At 48.1% G+C, this 18,403-nt stretch overlaps 1 protein-coding gene across 5 annotated transcripts in view; it reads right to left on the bottom strand.

The window, feature by feature from the left end:
• The window catches only part of RFX1 (regulatory factor X1), a 312,572-nt gene that overhangs the window by 199,605 nt on the left and 94,564 nt on the right, over window positions 1-18,403 (bottom strand). For 3 of the 5 annotated variants that reach the window (XM_030196902.1, XM_030196900.1, XM_030196903.1), the window contains exons 3-6: window positions 9,722-9,831; window positions 7,846-7,941; window positions 7,296-7,391; window positions 6,997-7,092 (exon numbers count right to left, since the gene is read on the bottom strand). In XM_030196902.1, coding sequence (XP_030052762.1) covers window positions 6,997-7,092; window positions 7,296-7,391; window positions 7,846-7,941; window positions 9,722-9,831 — 398 coding nt within the window. The remainder of the gene's footprint in view (window positions 1-6,996; window positions 7,093-7,295; window positions 7,392-7,845; window positions 7,942-9,721; window positions 9,832-18,403) is intronic. The other 2 variants (XM_030196904.1, XM_030196905.1) reach the window with 2 other exon arrangements.

An 18,403-nucleotide genomic window follows, 5' to 3' on the forward strand; every position in this document is an offset into this window, starting at 1 on the left:
AAGGAAAGAAAATTACCAAGGTAAGAACCTAATTTTCCCTTCCTTGTCATCAGCAGCAGATGAATCCATTACGAATGGGATGTATCAAAGCAATCCCTGGATAGGGCGGGAACAAGCCACACCACGCGCAAGCACTTGTGCTCCAAAAAGCGTGTCCCTCCTGGCAGCCACATCCAGCCTGTAATGATGGGCAAAGAGAGCTTAGAAGCTTTCCCACTCATGGCAGGCTCAATGAGGCTTACATGGCTCTCTCTTGAAGAGAGAGTGCTCCCATCTCAGCCCAAGAGGAAGAAATTGCTCTTGTGGAATGTGCCTTAAAGGAGTCAGGCGGAGGCCGGCCAGATAGCAGATATGCAGAAAAAATGGCTTCCTTAAGCCAACGGGCTATAGAGGCTTTAGACACTGGAGACCCTCTGCGAGGACCTGACAAAAATACAAAAAGGTGATCAGAGGTCCTGAAAACATTAGACATCTGCAGATACTGCAACAGAGCCTTGCGCACATCCAGAAGGTGCAACTGCCCAAAAGATTCCGGAAACTCCTCCCTAGTAAAGGAGGGCAGATAAATAGGCTGGTTTAGGTGAAACGCTGAAACCACCGTAGGCAGGAAGGAAGACACAGTATGTACCGTTACTCCGGACTCTGAGAATTGCAGAAATGGGTCTCGACAGCACAGCGCCTGGAGCTCAGACACCTGTCTCGCCGATGTAATGGCCACCAAAAAGACTGTCTTTAGAGTCACATCCTTCTCTGAAGCTCGCTTCAGCAGCTCGAAGGGCGAACACTGAAGAGCCTTTAATACTAGCCCCAGGTTCCAAGCCGGACAAGGGGCCCGCACGGGAGGCCGGAGCCGAAGCACCCCTCTAAGAAACTGTAAAATGTCCGGATGCACAGCCAGGGAGAGGCCAGCGACCTTCCCCCAAAAACATGCCAAAGCTGCCACTTGAACATGCAGGGAATTATAGGCCAAGCCTTTTTGTATACCATCCTGCAAAAAGTCAAGTATCGGCGAGACAGAAGCCCGCATGGGTGCGATCGCTTTAGAAACACACCAAGCCTCAAACTGGCGCCAGATCCGAGCATAGGCAACGGAAGTGGAACGCTTGCAGGCCTGCAAGAGAGTGGAGATGACCTTGTTAGAATAGCCCTTGTCTCTCAATTGCGCCCTCTCAATAGCCATGCCGTAAGACCAAAGTGGCAGGGATCCTCCATGGTCACCGGACCCTGCGTCAACAGGTTCGGTACCAGAGGCAAAGGAAGAGGAACCTCCACCAGCATCCGCCGGAGGTCCGCATAGCACGGCCGCCTGGGCCAATCCGGGGCAATGAGGATCACCACTCCTTGATGCAGCCGAATTCGCAGGAGGAGTTGCCCTATTAAGGGCCAAGGAGGGAACACATACAGGAGGCCCGGAGGCCAGGGTTGAGCCAAGGTATCCAACCCCGCCGAGCGAGGATCTCTCCTTCTGCTGAAAAAGGACGGGACTTTGGCATTTGTGCTTGAGGCCATACAATCCGCTATGGGCGTTCCCCGTTTGGCACAGATCTGAAGGAACACTTTGTCTGCCAGTTACCGCTCCGCAGGGTCGATTTGATACCTGCTTAGAAAGTCGGCTTGCACGTTGCTCTGACCTGCTATGTGAGCTGCTGACAGAAGCTGCAGATGTAGCTCGGCCCAGTGGCATATCTGAGCGGCCTCTGCGGCCAGTGTTTGACACTGAGTGCCGCCTTGTCGATTGATATAGGCCACTGCTGTCGTGTTGTCCAACAGAACTCTTGACAGCCAGTCCCTCCAGAGTCATGTGAAAGGCCAGAAGAGCCTGGAATATCGCTCTCAGTTCCAAGCAATTGATGGACCACCCCATTTCCTCGGGTGTCCACAGACCCTGGGCATAGCTTCCCTGGCAATGTGCTCCCCAGCCCTTCAGGCTGGCATCCGTTACCACCAGGCACCAATCGGGAAGAGCTAGTGGCATTCCTCGCTGCAGCATGCTGTCTGAGAGCCACCACTCCATACTGAGTCGAGCCGCAGGGAGCCACGTGAGTCTGCGTTGATAATCCTGGGACACAGGAGACCATCACTGAAGCAGGGCAATCTGCAGAGGTCTCATGTGCGCTCTCGCCCATGGCACCACTTCCAAGGTGGCCGCCATCGACCCGAACAGCTGGACAAAGTCCCAATCTCGCAGGCGAGGCATCCTCAGGAGCAGACGGACCTGATTCTGAAGCTTGCACCGCCTTTGGTCGGGTAGAAAGACAAACCCCGAGGCCGTGTCGAACCGGACCCCCAAATATTCTAGAGATTGAGAGGGGGTCAGGTGACTTTTGTGTATATTGACCACCCAGCCCAGAGATTGCAGTACTGACACCACTCTGGCTGTTACATAACGACTCTCTTCTGCAGAGTCCGCTCTGATGAGCCAGTCGTCGAGGTACGGGTGAACCCGGATACCCTCTCACCTGAGAAAAGCAGCTACTACCACCATTACCTTGGAAAAGGTTCGGGGAGCTGTGGCGAGGCCCGAAACTGGAAATGATTTCCCAACACTGCACACTGGAGGAACCGTTGGTGCGGGGGCCATATAGGAATGTGCAAGTAAGCTTCTTTTAGGTCCAGAGACGGGAGGAATTCTCCTGGTTGTACCGTCGCAATGACGGAGCGCAGAGTTTCCATGTGAAAATGCCGCACTCTTAGAGACTCGTTGACTTTCTTTAAGTCGAGAAAGGGCCGAAAAGACCCGCTTTTTCGCGGCACCACAAAATAAATGGAATAACGACCACAGCCGTGTTCGGTGGGAGGCACAGGGATCACCGCTCCAAGGTGCAACACGACTTGTAAGGTCTCCTCTACCGCTGCCCGTTTGACGGCAGTACTGCATCGGGACTCCACAAACACGTCTCTCACCGGGGCACCGAATTCTAGTCGGTAAGCTTCTCTGATCAGGTCCAGGACCCACTGATCTGAGGTAATCTTGGTCCACTCCTCGAGAAAGAGGGAAAGGAATCCTCCTACAGCTGTAAAGGAGGAGTGGACCGACGCCCCATCATTGTGGAGGACGGCCCTGAACTCCTGGCCTTGAGCCTGCCGCTGCGGAGCGTTTGTCCGAGCGAAAGGAGTTCCTCTGCTGAAAGCGGGCACGTTGAGTAAACCCAGCAGAGTGCCCCGGGCGATACCTTCTAGCTTCACGGAAGCGAGGTCTGGAGGAGGAGGGAACCACTTGACCCTTGGAAGAAGGCCGCGGCCTATCCTCAGGTAACCGCTGGGGTTTAGCATCCCCCAGGTCTTTAACAATCTTCTCCAACTCCTCTCCAAATAACAGAAGGCCCCGAAAGGGCAACTTCACCAGCCTTTGCTTAGAGGCCATGTCGGCCGCCCATAGAAGGCGGCGGGCGGACACCGCCACAGACATCTGTTTAGCCGAAGCTCTGACCAGATCATAGAGGGCATCAGCTAAAAATAACAAGGCCGACTCCATGCGCAGTGCAACCTCAGCGAGGGACTCCGCACCATCCACGGGCTGTTCCACTGCCTGTTGTAACCAAGAGGGGCAGGCTCGAGCAGCATAAGAACTGCAAACAGACGCCCTTAAGGCTAGGCCCGAAATCTCAAAGGACCGTTTTAGCGCTGATTCCAGCCGCCGGTCCTGAATGTCCTTCAGGGCGACCCCTCCCTCTACTGGGAGGGTGGTCTTTTTTGTCACCGCCGTGACTAAGGCATCCACTTTAGGCATTCCAAAATGGGCCAAGTGCTCCTCACTCAGAGGGTAAAGATGCCCCATCGCTTTGGCCACTTTCAAGGACCCTTCTGGGTCAGCCCATTGAGCACAAATAATCTCTTGGATGGAGTCATGCAAAGGAAAGGCACGAGCAGGCTTCTTAGTACTTGCCATCCTCGGATTGCCAGACGAGGCCTCGCCTTGAACAGGGTCATCAATAGAGAGGGCCTGTAAGGCATCAGAGATAAGTGCTGGCAGCTCATCGCGGTGGAAAATCCGAACCGCAGTGGGATCATCCAGATCCAGTGGCAAACCAGCTCCTTCCTCTGGCTCTTCAGACCACGAAGGCCTGCCAGATCCCTCCATGGGGGGGGGGGGGGGGGGGGGGGGGGGGGGGGAAAGCGCCACTCTCCGACAAGGAATTTACCCGTCTATGCTTAGCGTGCATCCAACGCTCAGGGGCATCCACATCTGGCATCAGCCCCGGGCCATCATCAGTCTGAGGGGAACCAGGCAGCAATGCAGTGTCAGACACCTGCGGCAGAGCTCTTTTCAGCATGAAGGCTTTATGTAAAATAAGCACAAACTTGGGGGAGAAAAACTCACCCTGACCTCCCGTCTCCAAATTAGGAGCCACGGGGAACGGAGCTCCTCTGGTAGCCTCGGCCCGAGGCGCCCCTCTGCTCTCAGACTCCTCCGTAACCGCGGGGGTTGAGCCATACGGCGCTTCCAAGATGGCGCCCGCTGGCAGCTCCATCGAGCGGGAAGAATCATCGCTCGCCATGCTTATACTGGCTCTACCATCTAAACAGCACATTTTACAGAGCCCCGCTGCTGATCTGCGCTTGCCACAATGGGAACAGCACTTAACTCCCTCAGCAGCCATCGCCGAAAAACAGAATTCAAAATGGCGGCTTTGCGCCAAAATCACCCCAATTGGAACGCCGTCTGCGGGCCCTCCCCGGAGGAGCTGAGTACCGCTCTTACCTCAAAGGACCAAGTCCACGACCACGCTGCACAGTCAGGAAAAGCCTCAGAAATAGCAGCGCTGAAAAGCGTGGTTTTTTTTTTACGCTGTGAGGAAAGTTGTAGGCAAACAGCTACAGAGCCACTCTGGAGGCAGAAGAGGGTGGGAAAGGCAGGGAAAGGCGAACCTATATGCCTGCATCCACACAGGGGGAAGGGTAAGGCAGGGAAAGGGCGAACCTATGTGCCTTTAAAGTGGGCTCCACTTAGCCACAACACCCCTGCTACAACTGGCAAAAGCATAGGAGCCACCCCAGGCAGAATCTTCAAGGAGCTGAACAAGCTGCATCCAACCCTGTTAGGAGATAGAGAAATACTGAGAGGCAGATGGAGCTAGCCGTCCTAGAGGCACTATGGTTTTCAGTGTTCTCTATCTCCCCCTGCTGGTAGGTGGACACACCCCATTTGAAATGGATTCATCTGCTGCTGCTGACAAGGAAAAGGATCTTACCAGTGGTGTGCTGCACAGTTCGGTTCTTGGGCTGGTTCTTTTTAACATTTTTATAAGAAATATTGCTGAAGGACTGTCTGATAAGGTTTGTCTCTTTGTGAATGATACCAACATCCGCAATAGGGTAAACACTCCTGATGGTGTGGATAACATGAGGAGTGACCTAGCAAAGCTTGCAGAATGGTCCAGAATTTGGCAGCTAAAATTTAATGCTAAAAATACAGAGTCATGCATTTGGGTTGCAAAAACCTGAGAGAGGGGTACAATTTAGGAGGTGATGCACTTTTGTGCACAAAAGAGGAGCGGACTTGGGTGTGATCATATGTGATTATCATAAGGTGGCTAACCAGGTAGAAAACACAACAGCAAAAGCTAGAAGAATGCTTGGGTGCATACTGAGAGGAATGGCCAGTAGGAAAAAGGAGGTGATAATGCCCCTGTATAATTCTCTGGTGAGACCTCATTTAGAGTACTTTGTTCAATTATGGAGACTACACAATCAAAAAGATATAAATAGGATGGAGTTGGTCCAGAGACGGCTACTAAAATGGTCATTGGTCTTAGTCATAAAGCACATGGGGACAGAGTTAAAGATCTCAATATGTATACTTTGGAAGGAAGGTAGGAGAGGTTAGACATGATAGAGAAGTTTAAATACCTCTGTGGCATAAATGAACAGGAGGTGAGTCTCTTTCAATTGAAAGGAAGCTCTGAAATGAGGGGACAAAGGATGAAGGTGAAAGGGGATAGCCTCAAAAATAACCTGAGGAAACACTTCTTTATGGAAAAGGTGGTGAATTCGTCGAATGGCCTCCCAGTGGAGGAGGTGGAGACAAAAACTGTATCCCTCAAGCAAGCTTGGGACAAGTACAAAGCATCTCTAAGGGAGAGGAAGGGATAGTAGATGGCATGGATGGGCAGAAAGCCCATCTGCCTTTATTTTTCTATGTTTCTATGAATCAGGAGCTGGCTGAGAAGCACCACGGAGGAGCTGCACGGTCTGTCCACCATTCACTGGAGACAGAGAAAGATACTGAACATTTTATGGCTGCATGGAGAAAATCTCTTGGAACTACTTTATTTCTCTGTCTCCATCCACTGATCGATGGACACAACCCACTTGTTCTGGACTGATCTGGCATACACAATAAGGAAAGCCTGGGATAAGCAGGGAGAAGTGAGGGGTAAAGCCTGGGATAAGCACAGAGGAACTTTAGCTGTAGAGGAAGTGAAGGATAAAGCCTGGGACAAGGACAGAGGGTCCCTTAGCTGTGGAGGAGTGAGTGGTAAAGTTTTGGATAAGCACAGAGGATCCTTAGCTGTGAGGCAGCAAGGGGTAAAACATGGGATAAGCACAGAGGATAATTAAATATGAGTAAAGTGTGAGAAACGCATAAAGTGGGAGCTGTGGAGGAAACACAGGCACTATCTGGACCCTGCTGCGGTTGTGTCAGTGGAACATGCCAATTATGCTAATTTGGTACAAAACAGTTGCTTGCTGTCAAATGGAGTACAAAGCTGCTCAGCTCTTTTTTTCAATGCTTTACTAAGATGTCTAGTAACAGCTGGTACCACAGCTAAGATCTTAAAGTCCTTCCCAATCAAATATCAGCAGAAAACTGGGAAGGGCTGTATGGTACAGGACGTGGAAGGAGCTTTCCTAATGCTGCTGGTTTATTACTCTCCATTTGTATTCACTGGTTGTTTTCTAGAAGCTAACAGGAGGCTTAAAGACAGCCAAGTACATGGAAAGAAGCAAGCAAAGGACTCAAGGGAGGGGGGGGGGGGGGGTGCTGCAACCTACCTCCTGTGTCACATGTACCTGCTGCAGGCCTTGCACCGTCAGCTGTTGCACTGGGCTGGTTTTAGAAGCCTGGGCTGTGGACTGTACGACAGACCTCTGGGGAGAAAAGCAGTCCAATGTCAGCCAGCAATAAAATACACATAGCAACAATTATTAAGTCTAAGCAATTAATGCGCCTGAAATGGTAAGGTTCCCTTTTGTCTGTGAATTGTGTTCCCTCACTGCAAGTAGCAAACTTTCTCTTTCGCCTCTCTTCCCTCCTGCCCCAACTCAGGAAAAACAGTCCAGGTTCTGCACACCTCTTGAGAAACAGACACCTGCTGTACTGCATGCACCTGCAGCTGCTGTACTTGTCCTGCTTTTGGAGTTGCGCTGTTGGTCTGAACAGGAGATCTCTGAAACAAAAAGAGGGTTCTTCAATGTCTAGGTAAGCAGAAGAGTCTGCAAAACTAGCCAAGCACCTGATTTCTCCTATCCCATGACAGCCTGCTATGTCACTTGAATGTAATTCATCTACTATTACTACTACTACTTATCATTTCTATAGCGCTACTGAGATTTATATCTTGCTTCTAGCAAATGGAAATTCTCAGGAATCTAGTGCAAAAAAGCAGATTATCAGTGTCTCTTCTGCATATTTCACAGTACAACAGTCCTTCTTTCAAAATGGAGGTCTAACAATCCTGGTGGAAGTCCCTCATCTTCTCACCCAGACTCCTGCAACCTGAAATCAGTGAGGGCTCCAGAGCTGCATGTACTCTGCAGAGAATGCTCCTTATGATGAGCTGAAGGATTGCAGACAGCAGTCTCTGTTGCATTTACTAACCATATGAGGTTGGTTCCACCCACCTCAGGAGGAGACTGAACTTGCGGTGGCAAAGTATGCACTGTCAGAGCCAGCTGTGTTCCCTTCCCGGCCTGTGATGTGCTCTGCACGACCAGACGCTGCAAAGGCACAGAACATACCATGCTCAGCTTATTAATCAAGAAGACCACACTGCAGCTAACCTGTACACAGACAAGGTTCACTCTCACTCACTGCAGCCAAAGACACAGCTCCAGCTTCTGGCTACACTTCTGCCCCCTGTTATGACACAGGCTCTCTTTATTTTTAAGACTAATTTCATAATTTGTACAAAGAAACTTAACCCCTTAAAACCTTGGTTCCAGGAATCAGAAATTTTGTTGATCCCATTGCATGATGGCACTGTGCTGATCCAGTCAGATGTGCTTCCACACACTGAGACTCCCTCAGCTCTACTTGGAAGGGTGTTTATCAGTGCTGGCCAGTAACAGGATCCTGTGGCCTGCAGTGATGCACCCAGACCAAAGGCAAACAGCTCCTCATGCTATGAAATCTAGTCTGCAGGCTGCATGGAGACAGAGAAGGGACTGGGTTTTATGGCCCCTGCTCTGGTGCAGTATATGTGAATACAATATTAGACATACATGCAACAGGCATGCAGAGCTGGCTCACAGAGTGACCTAATGAGAAGAGCAGGGGCTTGTCAGTTAAGTAAGATGGTGGGACACAGAACACACACACATAAACTTGATCAGGTACTTGCACTCCTGGAAGCTGCAGAGGGGGCACTACAGTTCCTTTAGGCTGGACACTGGCTTGGACCAACAGCCTCTGCGCACCGAAACACCAAAAGCTGGGGTTACAGAAGCAGAAGTACCAGCTGCCCCATGTGAGTGCAACACTGCAAGGGCAAAGACCTGGCAGTTCCCTCTTGCTCAGTCAGAACTGACTTCCACTGGACTGTGGCATAACCTTTCCTTAACCTTCCTTGCTCTTTTATTTATCCAGCGACAGACTGCCTGGCGAGGGGCCACAAACGGCAACTCCTTCCAGAACTTCATGTGCATGCATGCCAAAAGCCTGCTCAGACCTCACCCTTTCATGCCAGGAACCTGCACGCCCACCCTCCTTCCCTGGCCAGCTCAGAGAGCAGAAGCTGAGCTTGGGAATTAAACTGTAATCTCTATCATGGCAATCAAGATGTCCCTCTGGGATTTTACATTTATTCTTTACAGATATTCTGCAGGTCTTGTTTAGCTAACTTTATCCAGATATTCAGCCTGAATGTGTTTGAGCTGAACATCCAATCTTAAGTTAATTGGAAAAATTATCTGGATAACATGTGTCTGTCAAGTGAAACTGGGTCCCAGGCATGCCCCAGCACTGATATTTTTGGCAAGGAAGTTGGGGGAGGAGGAGGAAAAGAGGCTTGTCCTTATGACTATGCAAGTTGGCCGAAGAAACCTTTGAATTGGGACTTCAGTATCTGAATCACTGGAGAACATAACAAAAATTTATCCGCTTCTAATTAACAAAACAAGAGGGAGTCAAGTATAGTGCAGATGCTTTGAAAATGTCTCCCCCTGCTGTTCTAGCACTGAGACCCTCACACACAGCTCCGCCAGTGCACCTCACTTTCTGTCCTGCAGTTCCTTCTGTTACACACACACACCCCACTCTGCCAATGTGCCTGACGCCTGCCCTGCATTTCCTCCTGTTATTCTAGTACTGTGACCCTCACACAAAGCTCTGCTAGTACACCTCACTCCTGCCCTGCAGCACCTTCTACTATTCCAGTACACGCACACACACATATAGAGCTCTGCTAATGCACCTCACTTCTTCCCTGCAGCACCCCTTGTCATTCTAGTAGCCTTCTCCAACAATCACATGAAAGAAACCGAGAGCAGAGGCTAGTACCTGTTGTGCGGCCTGGACCTGCTGTACAACTTGTGTTGGCACGCCCACTTGTGCAGCCGTGGAACCTGGGCTGGACTCAGAGATGGAATCGCCAGGTCTCAAGGGTCCGTCTGGACAGAGAATGAGGAGGAAAACGAACAGGGATTTCAATACCTCACTGGCAGTTCATCTGCTTATCTGTCACTAGAATATTTACATTTTTTTTCTTATCTTAGTAGAGTGGACCTAGTTTAATTTTCTCTTTAAGGAGCTTTTTTGGTTGAATGCTCCAGAATTTCTTTTTTACCTAAATAATATATTTGTCCTATCACTTCTGAGGTTTCAACCATACACAAAAGAAGACAGCTGCTACTTTTAGACTACAGGACAGTTGAGGACAAGTTAGGGACTCTGGTAGGGCTTTTTCTGATTTCTTTCTACAGGTGCAAATACTTCTGCAACTGCAGTATGGCTGGGAAACATCATGTCACCAAAATTGTCCCAGTTACAGCTTCTGCCTCTGTGCAGACAGAAAATGTGATCCCAGGAGAGGGGCTAGTCCCATGTGCAAGATGTCTTCAGCTTGAATCCCTCATGAAAGAAGTCAAAGAACTGAGAGAGGAGATGGCAAGGTTGACAAGCATATACAAAAATGAGAAATACATTGATGAAATGCTTCATAAAGCATCAAAGATTTCCAGCAGTGGGGAAGAAGAAGCTGTGTTCAAAGAGGACAACTGAACTCAGATCATGAAACCCTACAGGACTCATACCACGACTCCATCTGCCCTCAAACTGAAGAACTGATATGCCCTGGAACTGGAGGAGGTGAAAGCATCCCAGAGAGAGGAGGCACTGGGGCTCAAAATCCCCAAAGTTGTGAATCAGTGACCACTAAGAGGTGAAAGGCAGTGGTGGTTGGTGATTCCCTTCTGAGGGGTACAGAGGCATCCATGTGATGTGATGCCCCGGGAGATATGCTGTCTGCCAGGTGCCAAATTTGAAGATGTTAAGGAGAGCTTGCTGAGACTTATCAAGCCTAATGACTATTATCCAATGCTGCTCATCCATGTTGGCACAAATGATACTGCTAGGTAACCCTCCAAATGTTATCAAAAGTGACTTCATGGTTCTGGGAAAAAACAGTGAAGCAGACAGGTGCACAGGTGGTGTTCTCATCGTTCCGCCCAGTTGAGGGTAAAGGCCAAGGCAGAGAAGCTCACATCCTGGAAATGAATATGTGGCTGCGCAGATGGTTCACCAAGAACATTCTGGCTTCCTGGACCATGGGATGTTTTTCCAAAGGCTACTGAGCAGAGATGGTGTCCATATATCAAAGATGGGAAGAAGTATTTTCAGCAGCAGACTGGCTAACCTACTGAAGAAGGCTTTAAACTAGAATTGTTGGGGTAGGGAGATTAAGCCCCCAGGTAAGTGAAGCATTAAATACTACACAAATGGGAAAAAGGGGGCAATGTCTGGAAAGCAGTATATACTAATGCCTGAAGTATGGGAAATAAGGTTTTAGATCTTGAGGCTGTGATGGAAGAGGCTGATTTGGATTTAGTGGCAATCACAGAGACATGGTTCACAGAGAACCATGACTGAGATATAGTTAGACCAGGCTATAATCTGTTTAGGAAAGACAGGGTAGGAAGAAAGGATATCCTGTAATGACTATGTCATAACAAAACTCTGTAAGCCACATTGAGCCTGCAAATAGGTGGGAAAATGTGGGATACAAATGCAATAAATAAAAATAAATAAATAAATAAATAAATAAATTATATGTTAAAGATAATAATAAAGCCACACAATTGCAGGACCTACAGGGTAAGGAAGAGGCACTGTGGGTCAATCTGGAAAGAGGGAATAGCAAACGTATTTACACAGGTGTGATATACAGACCTCCTTTACAGACAGAGGAAGTGAACAGAGATTGAATTGAAGCTATTAAAATACTAGTAAAAAAGGCCCGTTTCTGACACAAATGAAACGGGCGCTAGCAAGGTTTTCCTGCTGTCACCTCTCATGTCGCTGCGCTCCTCCGGGGTTCTACTCCAGGGGCAGTGACGTGAGAGGAGTAGAGGATGCAGAGCTGACAGCCAATGGCTGCCTGCGGTGCCCCGCATCCTTTTTAAAACAGCTGACGTTGGACGGAGGGAGGGGGGGAGCGGCAGCGATCTGTGGTGGAGGGTTGAGTAGTGGGTGCGGTGACCTTGGGGGGGGGGTGGAGGGTGGTAGCGGTGGCAACGTGGGGGGGGGTGTAGGGCTGAGCGATGCGATTCGCTGAGTGTCATAGCCCCGCCCTCGACGTCATCTCATTGTGACGCGAGGGCGGGGCAGACACTCATGGGGAAAAATTCCGATCTATACCACCTCGGAAGTTGCAGCTTCACTAGAACGTTGGGGTTGCGAATTATGTGCGGAAGGGGCATGGCTGAGGGCGGGTCTATGAGTGACAGTGAGTGGTGCTGACAGCCTAGCCTACCAACAGTGAAGGGCTTCAGTGTTTCCCTGCCACAGAGTGAGCTTCAGAATGTTTGAGGTGAGAATTATTTATATAGATGGCTGTGAAAGAGGAAGTACTACTGATAGGTGTATAGTCAGTTCACAGACATAAGCCTTTAAGAGGGCTTATTTTCATCCATGTCATCTTATCTAACTTTTCCATGCTAGACCGTCTAATTTGCCTGCAGTGGTTAAAGCCAGTATCTTATTGGCCTTATCTAACCAGTTGGGCTTTGGACCCTACATGCACAGTTCTTCTGCTGATAACGGGTAATGTGGAGATCCTTCCTGGCTTTTCGTCAGTGGGCTTCTCACGGGAAAACCTTGGTGGAACATCTGCTTCAGTTAGATGGCTTGCTGTTGGCATTTGATGAATTATGTCAGCACTTTTCCTTTGGTGTGGAAGATCATTACGCTTACCATTATGCTTACTTGCAATTGGCTCATTATTTGCACACTAGGTCCCCCCAAACATTAAAACTAAATGTTGGGCAGCAGATTAGAGAGCTCTTGGAGGGGGATGCTTTGGGTCGTGTCAATTTCCTTGCTTCATAAGAAATTGAGCAATCAGCAAAAACCTAAAATTTACACATAGTTATTGAAGCCCGGTCCAAAGAACTGGGAATATCTCTTAAGGTTGCATCCTTCAAGGAGCTATTAAGTGGGTTACCCAGGGAAGTGCATAGTGTAGAGTTGCAGGAGTGCCAATTTCATATAGCCTATAGAACATACTTTTCCCAGAATCAGGCGTTTTACACTGGATGTGCAGCCACCTATCAGTGTTCCAAATGTCATTCCAGAACTAATACTTTGGTTCACACGGGTTGTGGCAATGCCAATAAATTAAAGTGTTTTGGCCATTTTTGATTTATTATATTCAATCTCTATTTGACTATTCCCTTCCATTTTCGTTTGAGGGGATTATTTTTAAAAACTCAGCCTCTTTAGGGGCACAGGGCAAGGGAGAAAAGTTGTTCTTTAAGTAACGATTACATTCTTGGGAAAAAATGTATACGTAATCATTGGCTTAGTGACCAGCCACCGAGTTTCTGGTACTGGCGTAACAAACTTCATGAGTTATTGATGTGAGAAACAAATGGGTACAATACCATCTTAAACGGCAAAAACTATTTCTTTTAATTTGGGAGCCTTACTTGAACTCGATTTCCCACAGAGCTCGTAGTCATGTTTTAAACAATTTCCAAGATGTGGAGGGACTTTGATTTGGACATACCCAAAGGAAGAGGCTAATTGTGTGTGTGTGTGGGGGGGGGGGGGGATTATAAGGGCTTTTTCTAAATCTGGTTGTTAAGTAGGGACTATAAGAGTTCAAGTCTCTAACCTATGATATGGTGGGTGATTTTCTTCCTAGTTTGGGTTTGGGTGGATGGGTTTGGTGGGGGGAGTTGTGTTTCTACCTCATCCTTGTATTATTGCAGTAGCCTATTGTTCTTCATTCAATTCAATTTGTGTGGATTTGCTGCTGTTCTGTTCCATTTTCTTATTACTGAATAAAAACAGATTTTGAAATAAATAATATGCCAGATGTTGATTGGGAATCCCTATTGCGGGGTCTTTTAGTGGCAGGAAGAACCTGGATTCCCTACAGGGGGAACTATTCCAGCAGTTGGTAAAGGAACCCATACGGGATGGGGCCATACTGGACTTAGTGATTACTAATGGAGAGAGTGTCTCTGATGTTACAGTAGGTGATCTTTTGGCATCCAGTAATCACCAGATGGTGAGGTTTAATATTAAGAAGTGTGGAGTGGGTTCATTCAAAAGTGAAGGTTCTAGACTTCAAAATTTTGTACTTTATTCAGATGGGGATTACCTCAAGGAATTGCTGACTGGATGAGAACATCTGAAGAAGCTGGAAGGCAGCAGGCAAAACTGAAAGTAGCTATTATAAGGACAAAAAACCTTTTTGTAAGAAAAGTAAATAAAAGTAAGAAGAAAAGGAGGTTGCTATGGTTCTCAAAAGTAGTAGTTGAACAGGTAAGGAAAGGGAAATGGGACTTGATATACTGCCTTTCTGTGGTTTTTGCAACTACATTCAAAGCGGTTTACATAGTATATACAGGTGCATATTTGTACCTGGAGCAATGGAGGGCTAAGTGACTTGCCCAGAGTCACAAGGAGCTGCAGTGGGAATCGAACCCAGTTTCCAGGGATCAAAATCCGCTGCACTAACCACTAGGCTACTCTAGAGGTTAGCCTTTATAAACTACAAGAAAACACAACTACAAGAGATCACAGAAAGAGAAAGACAGGCAACAATATCTGGAAAAGCTAAGAGAAGCTGGAAGACTAGTCAGGAATGCAAAGATGCAAATGGAAGGAAAAACAGCCAATACGGTAAAATGGGGGAACAAGACATTTTTTAGATACACTAGTGATAGGAGGAAGTGCAAAAGTGTCACTGTGAGACTCAAAGGTGAAGGGGAGGAATATGTACAATCTGATAAAGATAAGGCGGAATTGCCTAACAAATATTTCTGTTCTGTGTTCACAGCTGAGAGCAGGAAGCAGGACTGCAGAAGACAAATAGAAATGGAGGGGTGGTAGTCCCTAAACGATCTTCAGAGGACTGTGTTCATGAGGAGCTGACTAAACTAAGGTGAAGAAAGCGATCGAGCCAGATGGCATACATCCGAGGGTACTGAAGGAACTTAGGGAAGTTCTAGTGGCTCCGTTGGCTGACTTTTTCACTGCTTCTCAAGAGTCAGGAATGGTCTCAGAGGACTGGAGAACAGCAGATGTGGTCCCTTCTCCACGAAAGCAGAAATAAGGGTTGGGAACTAAAAGCCAGTAAGTCTGATTTCTGTGGTAAATAAATTAATGCAAATGCTTTTAAAACAGAGATTACTAAAGTTTTTGAATTCAATGGATTACAGGACCGAGACAACATGGTTTCACTAGAGGCAGGTCTTGTCAGACAAATCTTGATTAATTTCTTTGACTGGTCACCAGAGAGTTGGATCGACGGAGAGCAATAGATGTAGTGTATTTAAATTTTAGCAAAGCTTTTGACACGGTTCCACATAAATGACTTATAAATAAACTGCATGCCCTCGGTATGGGCCTCCAACACATACAAATCTCTCTCATGAATATTTGTGTATACTCTGGGGTGCCTCCAGGACCAGGTTTGGGAATCACTGCCCTAACATAAGCTAAGAAGTTTGAGGTCTTCCTGGATTGCAAGAAAGTATCTATAAACTGACCGGAATAACCACTGTTCCTCAATTTCGCCTTCTAAAGAGCCATGTCATAAGACAGAATGGAGAAATATCTTGCATCGAAATTGGTCCCTGCACCAGGAGGTTCACCATCTTTGACAACACCAAGGGCTTCCCAACTTTTAATCTCATGAGGTCCCCAACACCAAGGTCTTCTTGGCCAATCCAGAACTACCAGCAAGGCCAACCCCAGATGACTCTCCACCTTCTGAATGAATTTGTTCATTAAGTGCCATGGTGGAAATGCTTACAACAGCCCACTTTGTGGCCATGGTTGTACTTGAGTTTCTATGCCTGCTAACAATATTCTCTCCTGTAGCTGAAAAACCTTGGAACCTTTGCATTCTCTGCTGTCACTGTTTAATCTATGACTGGCCTTCCTCAACATTGGACAATATGAAAGAAGGCTTCCTCTGCCAGGATTACATTCTCCTGGATCCAAGGTGTTCCTGCTCAGGAAATCCGCTTGCACATTCTCTACTCCAGTTTCATATGCTTCTGTCAGACTGATCAGGTGCCTCTCTGCCCAACACATGAGCATCTTCACCTCCTTCGATACATATTGACTCTTGGAGCTGCCCTGCCAATTGACATATGCTACTGCTGTCGCATTGTCCAATAACATTCAAACTATTTTGACATGAACTAGTGGCAGAAAGGCTCAAAGGGCAAGAAGTATGGTTCTCATCTCCAGATGACTCATTAACCACAATGTCTCAGGTCTCAGTTGTTGGCCAATGATCCTGAACTACTGTCACGTCTCTGGTCGTGACCACCCTCAGACTTACCTTATTTCTGGGGGCCAGCATCTATGCTGGCTTCTGTCTGTTTCTGTGTTAGTCTTGTCTCTGTCTCTGTGTGCTGATTGCTTCACTAGACCTCACCTGTGTGGGCTATGCCTCTCTGAGGAGACAGCATCTAAGATGGCTCCCGCTTGTTTTGTGCCAGCTTCCAAGATGGCTCCTGCCTGTTCTTCCTATGTGTTCCAAGCCTCTCCTTGGTGTGAGTGTGTTCCATGCTCCTGTCCTGCAGTAGGTGACATAATCAGTGAGAGCCTTCATAAGGAAGTGCTGTGCTTGCATTCAGGGCCTTTGCATAGTAAGTAAGAGTGTTATGCCAATAGGCCGTGAGGTTAGTGAGAGCACTGTTGCGATGCTACTTAGCCTTTCTCTGGGGCTCTTGCCCATCTGCTATTTGTGTCTGTGGACTGCCAGTCCTTCTGTGTGGGCGCTGCCCTTCTGCTTTGTGTCTGTGGACTGCTAGTCCTTCCGTGTGGGCTGATCTCATCTCATGGTTTCCAATATCATCTTTATGCTGACGACACCCAGCTTTATCTCTCCACACCAGACATCACTGAGGAAACCCAGGCCAAAGTATCGGCCTGCTTATCCGACATTGCTGCCTGGATGTCCAACCGCCACCTGAAACTGAACATGGCCAAGACCGAGCTCATTGTCTTTCCACCCAAACCCACTTCTCCTCTCACTCCACTCTCTATTTCAGTCGATAACACACTCATCCTCCCCGTCTCATCTACCCACAACCTCGGAGTCATCTTCGACTCCTCCCTCTCCTTCTCTGCCCATATCCAGCAGACAGCCAAGACCTGTCGCTTCTTTCTCTATAACATCAGCAAAATTCGCCCTTTCCTCTCTGAGCACACCACCCGAACTCTCATCCACTCTCTCATTACCTCTCGCCTTGACTACTGCAACCTACTCCTCACTGACCTCCCACTTAATCATCTATCAACCCTTCAATCCGTTCAGAACTCTGCTGCACGTCTTATCTTCCGCCTAGACCGATATGCTCATATCACCCCTCTCCTCAAGTCACTTCACTGACTTCCGATCAGGTACCGCATACAGTTCAAGCTTCTCCTACTAACCTACAAATGCACTCAATCTGCAGCCCCTCACTACCTCTCTACCCTCATCTCCCTTTACGCTCCTACCCGTAACCTCCGCTCACAGGACAAATCCCTCCTCTCAGTACCCTTCTCCACCACCGTCAACTCCAGACTCCACCCTTTCTGCCTCGCCTCACCCTATGCTTGGAATAAACTCCCTGAGCCTATACACCAAGCCCCCTCCCTACCCATCTTCAAATCCTTGCTCAAAGCCCACCTCTTCAATGTCGCTTTCGGCACCTAACCATTGTACCCCTATCCAGGAAATCTAGACTGCCTCAATCGTGATTGACTGCACTTTTTGTCCTTTAGATTATAAGCTCCTTTGAGCAGGGACTGTCCTTCTTTGTTAATTGTACAGCGCTGCGCAACCCTGGTAGCGCTTTAGAAATGTTAAATAGTAGTAGTAGTAGACTGCTAGTCCTTCCGTGTGGGCTTTTGCCCTTCTGTTTTGTGTCTGTTTTGTGTCTGTGGACTGCTAGTCCTTCCTTTGCCTTGCCTTGCGTTTGGAGTCTGAAGCTTCAGCCATTTTCTCTGTCTGTGTTTGGAGCTGCTGAAGCTTCAGCCCTGACTCTGTTATTCCTGGTTTATTCTATTGTCCGCTGCCTGCCCAAAGACTCTGTTTGCTCCTGGTTTATTCTATTATCTGCTGCCTGCCCAAAGACTGTTTGCTCCTGGTTTATTCTATTATCCACTGCCTGCCCTAAGACTCTGTTAGCTCCTGGTTTATTCCTCTTCCTGCTGCCCGCCCAAGACTCTGTTTGCTCCTGGTTTATTCTATTGTCAGCTGCCTGCCCAAAGACTCTGCTAGTTCCTGGTTCTTCTTCTGTCTGCCCTGCCTAGCTTGCTTGTATATCCCGAGTCCTGTTTCTGCCAAGCTTGCTTGCATATCCCAAGTCCTGTTTCTGCCAAGCTTGCTTGTCTACCCTGAGTCCTGTTTCTGCCAAGCTTGCTTGTATACCTTGAGTCCTGTTTCTGCCAAGCTTGCTTGTGTATCCTGAGTCCTTTTTCTGCCTAGCTTGCTTGTATTTCCTGAGTCCT

The sequence above is a fragment of the Microcaecilia unicolor genome, chromosome 3 (genome assembly GCF_901765095.1).
Source record: "Microcaecilia unicolor chromosome 3, aMicUni1.1, whole genome shotgun sequence".
NCBI classification, from domain to species: domain Eukaryota; kingdom Metazoa; phylum Chordata; class Amphibia; order Gymnophiona; family Siphonopidae; genus Microcaecilia; species Microcaecilia unicolor.